Genomic DNA, 15,902 nt, shown 5'->3' on the forward strand with positions numbered 1-15,902 from the left:
AAAGAACATGTAAAGTAAGTTATAGAGAAACAAGAGAGAGCGAGGGGGCTGGCAGAGAGAAGGGCAGAGAAAGAAAAAGCGATTGCGTTGACTGGAGGTCAGAGGTTGAAATCCAGCGATGAGCCATTGGATCCCTTGCAGTAATCGCTGACCCCTCACTAGAAGTCCTTGGGCAAGGCATCACTCTGTCTCTCCAGGGACGTTTGATCACGATTCCTCCTATTGCTGTATGTGGTGACTCACATGCCCACAGCAGATTAATTTAGAATAACACTGTTTATCTGTTGCCACGACAGAGAGAGAGAGAGAGAGAGAGAGAGAGAGAGAGAGAGAGAGAGAGAGAGAGAGAGAGAGAGAGAGAGAGAGAGAGAGAGAGAGAGAGATACTGGACAAGCAACACTCAGCCTCCACAGCAGCTGCTGTTAATAATGTGTGCAGCATTCAGACCCAGCTCTGGGCCAGTCATCAAACCTGCACGCAACAAACCAGCCCGCAATAAAGCAGACTTTAGATTACTAGTCTAAAGTGTGACGGCAGGCTAGCTCCACTCTGAGGGGCATTTCTCTTTCTTTCACTTCATATTTGTTTCGACCAATCATGTTGCCGGAAGCTGGGATCTGTGTGTGTGAGTGTGAGATATGTGTAAGATATAAATGTCTTAAAATCCCCTGCTTGAAGCTTTATCCACTCACACAAATCACTTTATCTTCGGTCGAATGCTTCCGTGATGAAAGGCGTAACTTTTATCATGTACACAATGTCATGAAAAAACATAGTAGGGCTGCTGGATATGGAGATAATGAACTACCTAACAACAACGTCAACCTGACTCTTGTTCATAGTCAAGCCTTTCTTGAACTTTAACACGTTCACAGCCAAAACCACGCACCGCGTGTCCAATCTGATGACATCGTTGCCATCTGTTTGGGAGCATATGTTGCCGGATGTGTGCGTTGCCATGGCGATCTATAAATTTAATATTCAGATGACACGTAGTGACGGCCAGAATCCTGATCACAAATGCACAAAGCCAAAAGTTTCCAGGGCGTCCCGATTCAACTCCCTCCAGGACACCCGGACCATAAGAACTAATGACCTTGTAATATTGATTTAATAACCTGGTCTTCCGCATGTCATCCATGTTTTCGCCGGTTAACTCCCGGGATAACGATAAATAATAATTGCATGTCGTCATACAACATTGTTCAGCATTTAAGTGTGTAAGATGTGTTGACAGCACAGACAGCAGCCTCAGATGGCCGAGGAAACATTTAAACAGGTGATAGAGAGAGAGAGAGAGAGAGAGAGAGAGAGAGAGAGAGAGAGAGAGAGAGAGAGAGAGAGATTGATTGCAGGAGGGATATGAAACCAGATTCACTGTCTGTTTTATTTGCCTGTAGATGGATAGAATGCTAATGAGAAAGATGGGAATCCAGGAGGTGTCTTTGCTTCCCTATTAGCAGTAAAGACTGAGGAGGGAAGATAGGGAAGATAGGAAAGATTGGAAAAAGAGAGCAAGCGAGAGCGAGAGAGAGGTTTAACAAGAGAATGAAACCAAACTTTAAATCGCAGGGGATAAATTATTTTCCAGAGTCAATCTTCAGAGAGTAATCTCCCTGTTCTTTCACAAAATCCCCCAAACAAAGAGGAAACCACATCAGAAAAGCTGGGGAACCTTGAGAAAATTTGGATACCAAACTCCAAGGGCGCGAAGGCCTGCTTTGAAGCCAGAGACTAAAGTTAAAGTCTTGCCCAATGGGCAGAGCCTCCCTGCTGGGAAGAAGATAGGAATCTGCATTCGACTTTCTGTTGGCTGCTACCATGCAGCTGAGTGTGTGTGTGTGTCTGAGTGAGGGTATGTGTGTGTGTCTGTGTGTGTGCGTTTTTGTTCTTGTGCACATACATTTCGGTGTGTCTGTGTATGTCTATGGTAGTGGTCTTTGTGGATATGAGAATTGTATTAATGCAAGTGAAAGTACTATGTATACGTGTTAAGCTCTTTTGAAGAGTCATTTTCTGTGTTGAATATGCGTATATTTGTGCTGTGTGCATGTGTGTGTTTGAGTGTGGGGGAAAGACAGGGGGGAACGTGTGTTTACGCTTGCGTGTGTTTCGCACAACAGGTGTGTTAGTTGTTTGTTTTCTTCATTAGTTGAATGTTTTGTGTTTGTGTGTGTGTGTTTATGCGTGAATAAGTGTGCGTGCATGTGCCTGCGTGCGTGCATGCGTGTGTGTGATGTGTGTTTCTGTTTGTGTGTGGGTACATGTTTGTGTGTGTGTGTGTGTGTGTGTTTCTGTTAGTGGCTGTGTGTGTGAGTGTATGTCTGTTATTGTGTGTGCGCATGTGTGTTTGCGTGGCTGTTAGTGGCTGTGTTATTGTGTGTGCGTGCTTGCGTACGTGCGTGCGTGTCTGAGACTGGTTATAAGAGGGGATACCATGTTCTCCCCCGAGGTGCAGGCAGTCACAGATCATTATGGTGGATTCTGGACATGCTGGCGTAGCGGTGTGTGTTGCAGAGGGGTGTGGGGGCTGGATGGTGTGTCCTCGCCCAGGGGAGGCGCAGCGACCCTGGCTGGGCGACCAGCCGTGCTTCCCCTGGTCCCCGGCGGAGGAACAAGGGTCATCAATAAAGGGGACAGGGGTATTAGCTGGACGGACGAGTGACAGCGTGGGTCAATACAGGTGTTTTCCTCCTTCCTCATCCATCCCTCCTCCTCTCCTCATCCATCCCTTCTTGTCTGATCATCCATCCCTTCTTGTCTCCTCATCCATCCCTTCTTGTCTCTTCATCCATCCCTCCTTCTCTCTTGATCCATCCCTCCTTCTCTCCTTGTCCATCCCTCCTTCTCTTGATAGATCCCTCCTTCTCTCCTTGTCCATCCCTCCTTCTCTTGATAGATCCCTCCTTCTCTCCTTGTCCATCCCTCCTTCTCTTGATAGATCTATCCTTCTCTCCTTGTCCATCCCTCCTTCTCTTGATAGATCCATCCTTCTCTCCTTGTCTATCCCTCCTTCTCTTGATAGATCCATCCTTCTCTCCTTGTCCATCCCTCCTTCTCTTGATAGATCCATCCTTCTCTCCTCATCCATCTATCCCTCTCTCTTTATCCATCTTTCTGTCTCTTCTGTTAAAGGAGCCATACCTCTCTGTCTACCTCACCACTCTATGTCTTAAATCATAGCTCTATGTCTTCCTCTCAGGTCTTCTTCACGCGTACACTTTTTGCTTTAATTTTCAATCTGCTTTGTTTTCTTTTTGGGATTGGGCGCCTGCACTCTCACAGACACACACACTCAATTTCACACAGGCACACACACTCACATTCACACAGACACACACACACACCTCTAAGCTTATAGCGCAGTGACCCCTGAAATGAGACCCCCGATGGAGCGAAGGCGCTAGATTAACACTTTTTATCCATTTCTTTAATTCCAGCTCTTCTCTCGGCCCATAAGTGTGTGTGTGCACTTCTGCCCTTATGTATAAAACATAGGGACAGTGGGTGTTCATAACAGTCAGCACATCCATGAACCCCTTCCCAAACACACACACACTCAAACACACACATACACACACACTTACACACACAAACGCAGATGGGGTGCGGTATTGACAGAGAGGATGTAAAGGATGTCATGTCCTTCAATTGCGCCAGCCGAACATTTGCATACTGCTACCCGCAGAGCCGACACTAATGGTGCACAGTCAGAGGCTAACGCTAGCTCGGCTAACCGCTAGCAGCCAGACCACGTAGCTCCCACCGGGGAGGACGGCAGAGAGAGAGGAGCGGCGGCCCCCTTTGATGGGCCCACCTACACAACCAAAGACGTGGCTAACAGCCGGCGGCCAGCAGGAGTGGATCAGGCTTACGCTTCATTATTCATATTACATTGAGCTGCTAATTGACGGCTAAGGAATGGCCTGTAGCATAATACGGCTGTGGTTGTGTAAACGGTGTGACCTTTGACCTTCTCAGCGATGACTCGTTAACATTTGTGACTCAGCTGGGAAAGGTCAAACGGGAGATTTGGCAAGCGAATAGCGTGTGACACAACCGAGCGGCACCGCGCTTCGTCCCCATAAGTCCTCCCCAGGCTGTGAAACGGAGAAACGATCATATACGTTGTCAACACCAATTCTGAGAAGATATCATCTTTATGGCCATATGGTCAGCGTCAGGGCGAGTAGTCGTGGTAACTGGAAGTCGCGTTCGTTCAGGTTCAAGTACGAGAGCACCACACTCTGGACCGTACACTTCAAAGCGAGCTGGAAACCGCGGCGGTGGAGTCGGGATTCAGCGGTGGCGTTGAATCCAGCCGCCGTGCAGAAACTGCACTATGAGCAGTTAAAGTGAGAGGGAACTGACGAAGCACATTTAACACACACACACACACACACACACACACACACACACACACACACACACACACACACACACACACACAGTCACACTTGCGGGCACACACAGACCACACACACAACAACACACGCACAAACACAGCAGGAGCATAATGTGGAAAGACTGACAAGTTTGAAGCCAGGGGTGAGTCGGGGTAAATGTTGCCTGGCTCCTCAGTCAGGCGGGGAGACCAGGCGAAGACAGAACACATGGAATAATAATTACAGCCGTGACCCTGAATAACAATGGCCTCCCTGTAGGAGGAGGGGAGGCAGCAGGGATAAACAAGAGCAGAGGAACGGAGGGAAGAGAGGAAGGGGAGGAAGGGAAATGAGAGGAGGAGAAGGTTAGGAAGAGAATCAGGAGGGGAGGAAGGGAGGGAGGAGAGGGGAGGTAGGAGAGGAAGAGGATCAGAAGGGGAGGAAGGGAGGGAGGAGAGGGGAGGTAGGAGAGGAAGAGGATCAGAAGTGGAGGAAGGGAGGGAGGAGAGGGGAGGAAGTGAAGAAGGGAGGGAGGAGAGGGGAGGAAGGAGAGGAAGAGAAACAGGAGGGGAGGAAAGGAGGGAGGAGAGGAGGAAGGAGAGGATGAGGAACAAGAGGGGAGGGAGGGAGGGAGGGAGGGAGGGAGGAGAGGGGAGGGGAAAAGGGGAAGAGTAACAGGAGGGAGGGAAGGGAGGAGAGGTAGAAGAGCTAAGGTTTGACTAGCGACGATGTGTAAAAGAGCAACAAGGAAGGATTGGTTGAAAATCAGCTAAAAAGGTTCTGTACCAAACAGACTAAATCATGCCCTGTGGCCGGCTGAAGCCCTCTGGGTCTCCACAGGGACACAGGGGGCGTTACCTAGACATTCCCTGGTCAACTGGAACCTGGACTGTTTTAAGTGAGGTCTATTTATAATCCGGCTCCTCCTATTAGCCCAATCCATTTAACAGAAATGAAGAACATAAAAAATAAGTAAAAATCTGATATATATCTGATATATAAATACTTGAAACTTTGAACATTACAACGATGCCACTGAATAATATTCCTTATATATTCCTCATTACCCAATACAAACCCGTAGAAAGTATCCAAATGAGCTTTTAACCCACGGATAAACATCCAGCCCTTAATGCACTCCCATAATGCACTGCTACACTCCCCCCAGTCCCTCCCGTTGCCCCTCTACGAGGGAGAAACCGTAGCGCCAGTGCCAGATTAACTTCAGTAGTTATGTATTATCATTCATGTACAAACAAAGAAATATCAATAAACTTAAATAAAGCGGAGCTGTGATGCGTCAGCGGTTCCTGTGAGTAGCGTATGATGGACTGGAATGTTAAGTGAAGTGTTTTAGAGATAAGTACCGGTAGGCCGTTACCGGGACTCGTGTGAACATGGATCATGGACACGGCAGTCTGACGTGTAATGACAACATGTGGTAGGATGATTGCAATAAATGTTAAAATACGCTAAGCAGCGGTGTCATCACAGCCCGCGGGACGGAGATGGGAGGGAGGAGAGGGAGGGAGGAGAGGAGAGGGGATAGGGGAGGGAGGGAGGAGAAGGGAGGAGAGGGAGGAGAGGAGAGGAGGGAGGGAGAGGGGAGGAAGGGAGAATAGGAGAGGGAGGAGAGGGGTGGAGAGGAGAGGGAGGGAGGAGAGGAGAGGGGATAGGGGAGGGAGGGAGGAGAAGGGAGGAGAGGAGAGGGAGGGGAGGAGAGGAGGGAGGGAGAGGGGAGGACGGGAGGAGAGGGAGGAGAGGAGAGGGAGGGAGGAGAGGGGTGGAGAGGAGAGGAGAGGGGATAGGGGAGGGAGGGAGAAGAAGGGAGGAGAGGAGAGGGAGGAGAGGAGGGAGGGAGAGGGGAGGACGGGAGAGGAGAGGGGAGGAGAGGGAGGAGGAGAGGGGTGGAGAGGAGAGGGAGGGAGGAGAGGAGAGGAGGGAGGGAGAGGGGAGGAAGGGAGAAGAGGAGAGGGAGGAGAGAAGAGGAGAGGAGAGGGGAAAGGGGAGGGAGGGAGAGGAAGGGAGGAGAGCAGAGGAGAAGGGCTAGGGAAGGGAGAGAGAGGAAGGGAGGAGAGGGGAGGAGGGAGGGAGAGGGGAGGACGGGAGGAGAGGAGAGGGAGGAGAGGAGAGGGGTGGAGAGGAGAGGAGAGGGGATAGGGAAGGGAGGGAGAGGAAGGGAGGAGAGGAGAAGGGATAGGGAAGGGAGGGAGAGGAAGGGAGGAGAGGAGGGAGGGAGAGGGGAGGAGAGGGAGGGAGGAGAGGGAAGGGAGGGAGAGGAAGGGAGGAGAGGAGAGGATGGCGGGGAAGATAAACGAGAGGAGAGGGAGGTAGGGAAGAGAGGAAGGAGACAAGGTACTGCAGAGGCGAGAGGAGGAGATGAACGGGGAGAATTGGTGAAGATAGGAAAATCAATTGGACAGCCTGTGAAAACATCTGGTCATGTGTGCACATGTCTTTGTGTACATGTCTGAATGTATAGGTCTGTTTGCACAAGTCTGTCTGTGTGCACATGTACAAGTGTGAGTGTACTGTGCGAGATGTTACACATCTTAGTATTCTATGTAAGAACACGTGTTGTATGCAGACATACAATGTCATCTCAGTTGCATTGCTGTAGCACGGTGGATTCTTCATTCTAACTGTCTGTGTTTGTGTTACTGTGTACATGGCATGCATGTATGTGACCATTACTGTGTGTAGATGTGATGGTAGGTTTGTGTATGTGTGTGTATGTGTTAGTGTGTGTGTCAGAGACTGTGTGTGCGTGTGAATGTGTATGAACCTACGACATCTGTGTGTGTGTGTGTGTGTGTGTGTGTGTGTGTGTGTGTGTGTGTGTGTGTGTGTGTGTGCAACCATGTGTGTATGTGTGTGCTTGCTAGTGATGGGTCGGTCGCAAACTTTTCGGTCAGAACGAACGAATCCCGAAGGTGAACGACGAGAACTGAATCCCAAAACAAGAGAACTGATTCTTTTTTCTTTTTTTTTAAACAACAGAACAAAAAAATGGTCATGTAAATAAAATATACAAACGAACAGAGCTTCGTCTCCCCGCGACCTTACATTGATTGCGTCTAAAACATTCATATCGCCATGGCCCATGGGTAAACAAATGATAAGGCACTGTTATGTTTGTTCCTTATATATGACAAACCGGGCGCAGCAGCATATTTAGTTCCTAGCACTCTTTATTGCATTAGCGGTCCAACACATGTACACGCTAATAGCTCTCTCACGTAGGCTATCTCCCGCCTCTAACTGGCGCTAAGGCTTATGGGTAACGTAGTCCAATAAACCTTATCAACACAGGCACCACCACACAAGTTAACTAACGATCGCTGTAGGCTTCAATATCATGCAATCACTTTATGTTTTCTTTTTATTTTGTTCTACATCACAATTGCATGATTTAATAAAGTATTGTTTTTACCTACCATTACGAGTCTCGTTTGGTCTAGTTGCTAACCTGCTTCACTGCTTATTAGCGCTACTTGGAAGATGCCATTTAATTCTTACTGCACCCCATTATGTATTAAGGATATAGTAATAGCGATATAGTAGTTATCCGCATGTATTTGTAGGTGTGTGCATGCGTACACATGTACACTGTGCGTGCCAACATATGTACATGCATGTATGTGTGCGTGCACGTTTATATGTATGCGTGCGTGGTGTGCATGCAGGTGTGTGTCCTACCTGGAAGCTGACTGGCTGGTGGATGTCAGACAGGACAAACTGCTGGAGGAAGCGTGGGTCCTGGCTCCAGAAGAGCCTGATGTCTGGTATACTGTACAGCACCATGGCCAGCCGCTCTAGGCCAAGGCCGAACGCCCAGCCCAGCTTATTGCCTGCCCCCGCTGCACGGACACACACAGAGACACACACAGGCTTTATTAAAGGGAAACCCCCCCAACCACCTTTTTTCCAGTTGAAACCGGCTCCATTTGGGTCTCGCCGGGCGTTGGTGAACATTGTTCTTTGTTAACTGAATTAATAAAGTTGTTCAATGGGGGATGCTTTGTGAAATACAATAAGGGTGCTTCTTCCTGCAGTAAACGCTTTAACAAGTGGTGGTTTTCTATTGGCTGCGCACCCTACCTCAAGTGAGTGTGCCTCACTTGAGGATTGTTAGGATTGAGGATTGATGTTTCTTTCCTGTATACCGACGACGGTGTATCATCGTTTTGTCACACACAGAGAGAGAGAGAGAGAGAGAGAGAGAGAGAGAGAGAGAGAGAGAGAGAGAGAGAGAGAGAGAGAGAGAGAGAGAGAGGGGGAAATGATCGAATGTGAGTGTGTGTGTGTGTTTTAGGTCATGAAACATAAAGGTGTTACCATTGAAAGCAAAATGAAGACCTGATACAATCGAGACATTTGAGTGTATAAAAAAAAAGTTGACTGATTACATATTTTCATCCGTAACCTATGACCGCCTTGCGAGTACATTTTCGGACGGCACAGGTTTTTAGATGTTTTCTATATTTGGGTTGAAAATACATGCTTAATTGAAAAACTTTTTTCCCAGAAATAAATTTTGATCCATTCACACGACCGTATACCGCCCATTTATACGGTAATGTGACGATAGAAACTCTCCATGAAAATACCACAGAATTGACCGAAGACAAGAAGCAGATGTGGGTAAAAAGGGTGAGTGTGAGGGCTCTCTCTACCCTGGCGTGACGGGCTTTCAGCACTGAGAGGTGCAGAGAGAGAGGGAGAGAGAGACACAAACACACAGAAATCGAGGAGGCCGCTGTGGTACCTGGAACCAGATAAAAATCTCTATGCTGGGGTCAGCCCCAGCGCCGACCCCAAAATAAACAACTTATTTTTCACCCCCCTCTCTCCCAACGTGACCTTGACCTCAAACCCAGAAACCGTCAAAGCCATCTGCAGTCACAGTTAGACTTCAGACACAGACTTCAGACACAGACTTCTAACTGGTAACACCCACGTTGTGATACAACAAAAGAAAATACAAAAATCTATAAAATAACATTACATAGACATCTTTTAAATTCACCGTTGGGAGTTTATTTGTTTGATGTTTTTATGAGGAAAGAATCCTCCTCCATCTTACCTCAGGCAAGATGAAGCAAAGGCCAAATGTTAATTTGTAAGAAAGGGATTGTGGGTAATCCCCAGGTTTTAGCCAGGGACTCGCCTGAGAGATGTAGACTTAAGATGTCCGCACACTTCCTATGATGTGCGGCTTCACCGCCAACAGGTTCACACACACACACACACACACACACACACACACTGAGGAGGATTATGGGTAATGACACCGCAGTCAGGAAGCCAGCATGCCTGTAAATGCTGTGTAGTGCTTAAGACGTTAAACCGCGTTTAACTTTTTCCGCAACCGTGACGATCCATACGGGAGCGGGTGGTCCGGGCGTTACCATGACTACCCTGAGGCAGAGGAGATGAAGGGCCAAGGCGATCGGGTACCGCTTTTTTAAAAAACTTGTCGGGCGTCCATGCATCTTGCATTCAATATGCTACTGTATCCACATCCAGAGACTTATGAGGCTATTGTACATGACCAATAGCATGCTGTACCCTGACTGGATTCATACCAGGGGGGGCCTAACGACGAAGACCATGTTGTACTTTCACAGATGGATTATATAGGCCCCGAACTGCAGCAGGATCATTTCTATGCGGTGTGTATCCGACGGGGTTCGGCTCAGCAGAGATTCGTTCGTAATGGGGTAATATTCAGAGTAATTTCCCCAGCATTAGGTGGGAAATATTCAGGGTAATATTCATCGGCTTGTCTCCAGGGTCTGAACTGAGAGGACGAATTCAAAGCATTTCCAGGTATTTGAGGCAGGAGCTTATTGAATGGACACTCGCACACGCACACACACACACACACACACACACACACTCAGTGTGGGAGGATGAATTACCTAGTTTGATTAGAATGCTTCTGCTTATTATGATGATGTGTAACCTTTCTGGCCTCTGAGTTGATGTGTGTGTGTGTGTACCCACCATACAAGCACACGCACAAACACACGCACAAACACACACACACAAAGACAGACACATTCAGGCACACACACACTCACACACACTTCCTAGTTTTTCACATCCTGGACTCCCGCTCCAATCACAAATCGGGGAATGTGGTATCTATGCTAATGAGCGTGAGGTCGCGGGGTTGAGGGAGATGAGAGAACACACCTGAATAAATCTTTACCTCATGATAACGTACAACCGATCGCTCACCGCCTCCGACTGTCCTGCGTCTTCGTGTCTCTGAATCAAATCTCCTTTTTATTGGCTTTCCCCGGTTTCTGCTCCTACGTGTTCCCTCCCTTACTTTACATGCAGCTTTTCCTCCCCCCCCCCCCACCACGTCTCTCCCTCTCTTCCTCCCGCATTGGTGCCTCTCACCCCCCCCGCATGCAGAAACACATCTTAAGTACACTTTAGTATGCTCTGAATTAAATCTCCTCTCCACCTCCATCTATTTCCCTCCACTTCCATCTCAACCTTACCTAATTTCTCTCCTCCTTCTCCTCCCTCTCCCTCCCCCTCCCCCCCTCCTCTCCCCGCCCCTGCCCTGTCTCTCCCGCTCATGTGGAGGAGCTCAAAGCAGCTGATGACGACGTTCCTGACGCGTGGGTCTGGAATCCCGGTTACACAACCTGGAGACGGCGGCGGGCCGCAGCCAGGCGCTTGCATAACACCGAGATGCGGCGCGGCGGCGGCAAACGGAGGGGGGGGGGGACGCACATGTGTGTGTGTGACGCAGCCAACGCAGCGCTTCAAATGACCTGTCCGTGTCACGAGCGAGACGACGGGTCTTATGACAGTTAGCGGCTTACAGCGCCGGTCCGCGGCGTTGACGGGGGGGAACACGGTGGGCGCACTGATTGAGCGGGGGCGTTCAGCGTCTTCAGAGTCTGGGACGCTGAGCGGTTGTTGCTGAGCAGACGGACAAGCCGTCCAGAACACGAGCCGCAGCGGTCCACGGAAACCTTGAGGCGTGATGCAACGGCGTGAGGCAAGCGCGTAAATGTTTCAGCGGTGCGGGGGCGTCTACCCTGACGCCTTAGAGGGGCTTCGCTCCCAGCCCCCGCGTCTGAGGCTCTCCGCAGACACACACTCACACTTCAGAGCCACGGGAGGACAGACAGAGGGGTGTGTGGATTACAGGCAGGGTGTGTGGATTACAGGTAGGGTGTGTGGATTAGAGGTAGGGTGTGTGGATTACAGGTAGGGTTGTGCGTATTACAGGCAGGGTGTGTGGATTACAGGTAGGGTTGTGCGTATTACAGGCAGGGTGTGTGGATTACAGGTAGGGTTGTGCATATTACAGGCAGGGTGTGTGGATTACAGGTAGGGTTGTGCGTATTACAGGCAGGGTGTGTGGATTACAGGCAGGGTTTTAGGATTACAGGTAGGGTTGTGCGTATTACAGGCAGGGTGTGTGGATTACAGGCAGGGTTGTGCGTATTACAGGCAGGGTGTGTGGATTACAGGCAGGGTGTGTGGATTACAGGTAGGGTTGTGCGTATTACAGGCAGGGTGTGTGGATTACAGGTAGGGTTGTGCGTAATTACAGGCAGGGTGTGTGGATTACAGGCAGGGTGTGTGGATTACAGGTAGGGTTGTGCGTATTACAGGCAGGGTGTGTGGATTACAGGCAGGGTGTGTGGATTACAGGTAGGGTTGTGCGTATTACAGGCAGGGTGTGTGGATTACAGGTAGGGGTTGTGCGTATTACAGGCAGGGTGTGTGGATTACAGGCAGGGTGTGTGGATTACAGGTAGGGTTGTGCGTATTACAGGCAGGGTTGGGTGCATTACAGGTTGCGGCATGTGTACTACAGGTATGGGCGGGGCCTCAGCCAGATCATCGGGGATGAGGAAGTGCCTGTCAGCTCCTGTGATGAGTCAGAACGGCCAATCACAACACCTCTCCCCGAGCCACTAATCTGGAGGTATACCAGATTCATGACGTGAGGTGTGACACAGTGACACGCACAAATTCACACACATAAATACACACATACAAACACACACTCACACACGGTGGTTTATGGGCGTATATGTTTCAATGTCCGCAATAATGACTACTGCCAAAGCAAAGTCAACAATGTTCATGATTTCGTTATGAATAAATGTAATGTAATGCATGGGTGTGTGCGTGTGTGCAAATGCGGGCCCATATTTGTGCGCGTGCATGCGTGTGTGTGCGTGCCATAGACGTCAGCCAAAACGGGGGGAGAGACAGGGAGGAAAAACGGACATAAAAGGAGCGAGAGAGTGAGGAAAGAGAGAGAACGCCTTGAGTGCCAGAATCCCCCCCCCCGACCCTCCACCCACACACACACTTTAAAGCCAACTCCCCCTCTCTCCTCAGCCAATAGGAGGCCTCGCAGGGGGACATGTTGCGCAGAGTCGTGAGCGTGAGTGAGATGGAGAAGCGACATATCAGTCTGTCGATGACATCATCGCTGCTGCTCATTGCGCTTGGCCGACGCCTGATATGACGCCACCGGTGATGCCAAGGACTGCTCCAACCATCTCCCTCTCTTTCTCTCCCTCGCTCCTCTTCTCCTCTACTCTTCCTTCCCCCTCTCAGTCTCTCTTCCTCTGTCTGTCCCTCCCCCCATTCTCTTTCTCCATGTCTCTCTCATCTCCAACTTTCCCGCCCATCTCCCTTTGTCTCTCTAGCCCCTCTCTGTCCGTCTGTCTCTCTCTCCATCCCGCCCCCCACCCTTCCTATATCCCTCCCCTGCTACATGTTTCCCCCTCATCAGTCGTGGCAACAGTTAAACAGTGTTATTCTAAATTAATCCAAAAACTGTGGGCATGTGAGTCACCACGTATGGTACAAGAGGAATCGTGATCAAACGTCCCCGAGATGAGAGAGAGAGAGAGAGAGAGAGAGAGAGAGAGAGAGGAGAGAGAGAGAGAGAGACGAGAGAGAGAGAGAGAGAGCGAGAGAGAGAGAGAGCGAGAGGAGAGAGAGAGAGAGAGAGGAGAGATCATTGGGGACCACTATTGGCAGGGATCAACGCTGGATTTCATCCTAAGACATCTATATGTATGTGTCGTCACACATACATTCAAACATCCCCATAACTTTGAATTTTCTCCCTGTTTCATTTCTTTCTCAATAATGCCTTCTTTCCGCTCTCTATTCCGTTTCTAGTTTTCATTTCACATTCTCCTTCTCAAACCTCCCACATCTCTCCCGTTCTCTCTCAACTTATTTTCTGCATTTCCTTCCCACTCGCCATCGCCACTCCTCCCAGCCTCAATCTTAATTCCAACCCCCTTCTCAATCTCTCTCAGTGCCTCCCTCCTTTAATTTCCCCGCCTCTTCTGATGTCTCCGTCTCCCCCTCTCGCTCTCTCCATCACGGCGTTCCTCCTCCTCCTCCCCCCTCTGCACTCCCGCTCATCTGTCGTTTTTACCTCATCTTCCGCCTCTCGCCGGGGCTCCACTTCCACAATCACTCGTTTTGTCGCTTTTCATTTCTCCTGCACTCATTCATGCTCCCTGTGTTCATCCATCCTCTGACTGCGGCCCCCCCCCCCTCCCTCCCTCCGTCCTCTGCTCCCCTCTCCCTCCCTCCATCCTCCCCGGTCCCTCCCTCCTCCCTCCCTCCATCCTCTGCTACCTTCATCCTCTCCTCCCTCCCTCTCTCCATTCTCTACTCCCTCCCTCCCTCCCTCTCTCAAATCCTCTACTCCCTCCCTTCATCTTCTGCTACCTTCATCCTCTCCTCCCTCCCTCTCTCAATCCTCTACTCCCTCCCTCCATCTTCTGCTACCTTCATCCTCTGCTCCCTCCTTCCCTCCCTCCTCTTCTCCCTCCCTCTCTCCTCCCTCCGTCCTCTGTCTCTCCGCTCCCTCCCTCCTCCCTCCTCCTTCCCTCCCTCCTCTCAGAGTTGTACCTTCTTCTTTTTGTTATTCTCATACTTGTTATTCCCTCGTCCTGGTTTCAACACAATATGCATTAGTGTTACGATCACACCTAGTGTAAACACACCCTCTCGTTCCATCACATCGGCACATAAACAAGCTCAATACGGCCGTCAGCCAATGGGAACGGATTCATCCCCCCGGCCCCCGTCGTCCATTAAGGAGATTTAAGCCGGAAATTTGACGTTAGTATTGTAAACTATACAATAACAATAGTGTCTGGCAGACAGCGAGATCGCCCAGCAGACCAGCCGTACTCCAGGTCTCAGCAGCCCCAGTAAAGTTAGCTGGAATCAAATGCAGCATGCCCCCCTGACCGCGGGACCATGCCCTCGGAGTAGAGCGCAACCGGTGTCTCCGGACCCACACCAGTAGAGAGTTGTGTGCGGTGTGTGCAGTGTGTGTTGAGTGTGTGCATGTGTGTGTTTAGCGTACACGGTTCATGTTCTGGAGCCCACGGTGCACTGCAGTGAAAATGTCAGCTATTGATTGGCGTGCTGAGTTCACCATGTGGCATTTTGAATTATTTACACAACCTGGGTGTGTTTTGGGAATGGTAGGGAGATTAATCCCACATCTTCATTTCGAATGTCAATGTCCTAGCCCTGTAGTGCCGCAGTCGATCCCTGTACCGGGGTCTAGCCCTGTGCAACCCCGTGTCTCAGGATAATCATCTGGTCGCCCACCCCTTGGAATTGCAGACAATGGTTAAGTCTTGGTCGCAATTTGCCTTAGGAAACTCAGTTCCCTCGGGATCCTGGATTCCTGAAGGTGAAGTAGGTGTCTACCCAGCAGAAGCCCGGGGTTTGGGTTTACAGACTACAAGCGATTCCGATTTTAGACCAATCCCACGGCTCATTGCTGAACAATCAGGGCGTGTCTATCCTGATTGGTTCAGAGGAAGGGAGGAAGTGGGCAGAGAAGGTTGATTGGTTGTTAAGTTTCACACTGTTGCTCTCTTCTGCTCTCTCTTTAGTGTTTTAATCTGTTGAATATTACCTATGGTAGGTTTATCAGACTTTGTTTAATAAATGTGATCATTTGAATATTACATCTGCTGTATGGATTTTTGAAAAAAAATTGAAAAATTGGCTGTTGTACAATTTAAACAACTTAACTGCCCATAATTGGTCTATATCTCTAATAAACTTGTGTCCATTAGAGATATCAGGTATGTTTCACTGCGACACTTTGTCAATATTGCTTATATTCAGGGCTTCATCCCTCACTGTCAGCGCTGCTAAAGGGGGTATTGACCGATGGTCGTGTTCGCTGAACAACAGTGATTTATAGGAAGCATCCACTCACCGCTCCACAGAACGGAGAGTGATTTGGAGGCCGTTGGAGCACCGCAAACAAAGCACAGAAAACAGAGCCTGCAGCCCATTACGGTAATCTGGGTCTGTTTAGACTCAAGTATGCGTCGCAAAGCTGAATAACTAGATAAGGGAAACTGTGTCGGCAGGTTGTTGCTCAAGGATACATTACGAAATGAAACCGCCATCTAAAGACCTGCACAAAAATGATATCATGGGGTACAGCTATCCTGAATACCCCAG

At 49.5% G+C, this 15,902-nt stretch overlaps 1 protein-coding gene across 2 annotated transcripts in view; it reads right to left on the minus strand.

Moving 5' to 3' along the window:
* The window catches only part of fars2 (phenylalanyl-tRNA synthetase 2, mitochondrial), a 98,413-nt gene that overhangs the window by 33,159 nt on the left and 49,352 nt on the right, over positions 1–15,902 (minus strand). For both annotated transcript variants that reach the window (XM_079754450.1, XM_079754451.1), the window contains exon 8: positions 8,085–8,245. In XM_079754450.1, the coding sequence (XP_079610576.1) occupies positions 8,085–8,245 (161 nt within the window). The remainder of the gene's footprint in view (positions 1–8,084; positions 8,246–15,902) is intronic.

The sequence above is a fragment of the Pollachius pollachius genome, assembly GCF_949987615.1.
Source record: "Pollachius pollachius genome assembly, chromosome: 17".
Lineage (NCBI taxonomy): Eukaryota > Metazoa > Chordata > Actinopteri > Gadiformes > Gadidae > Pollachius > Pollachius pollachius.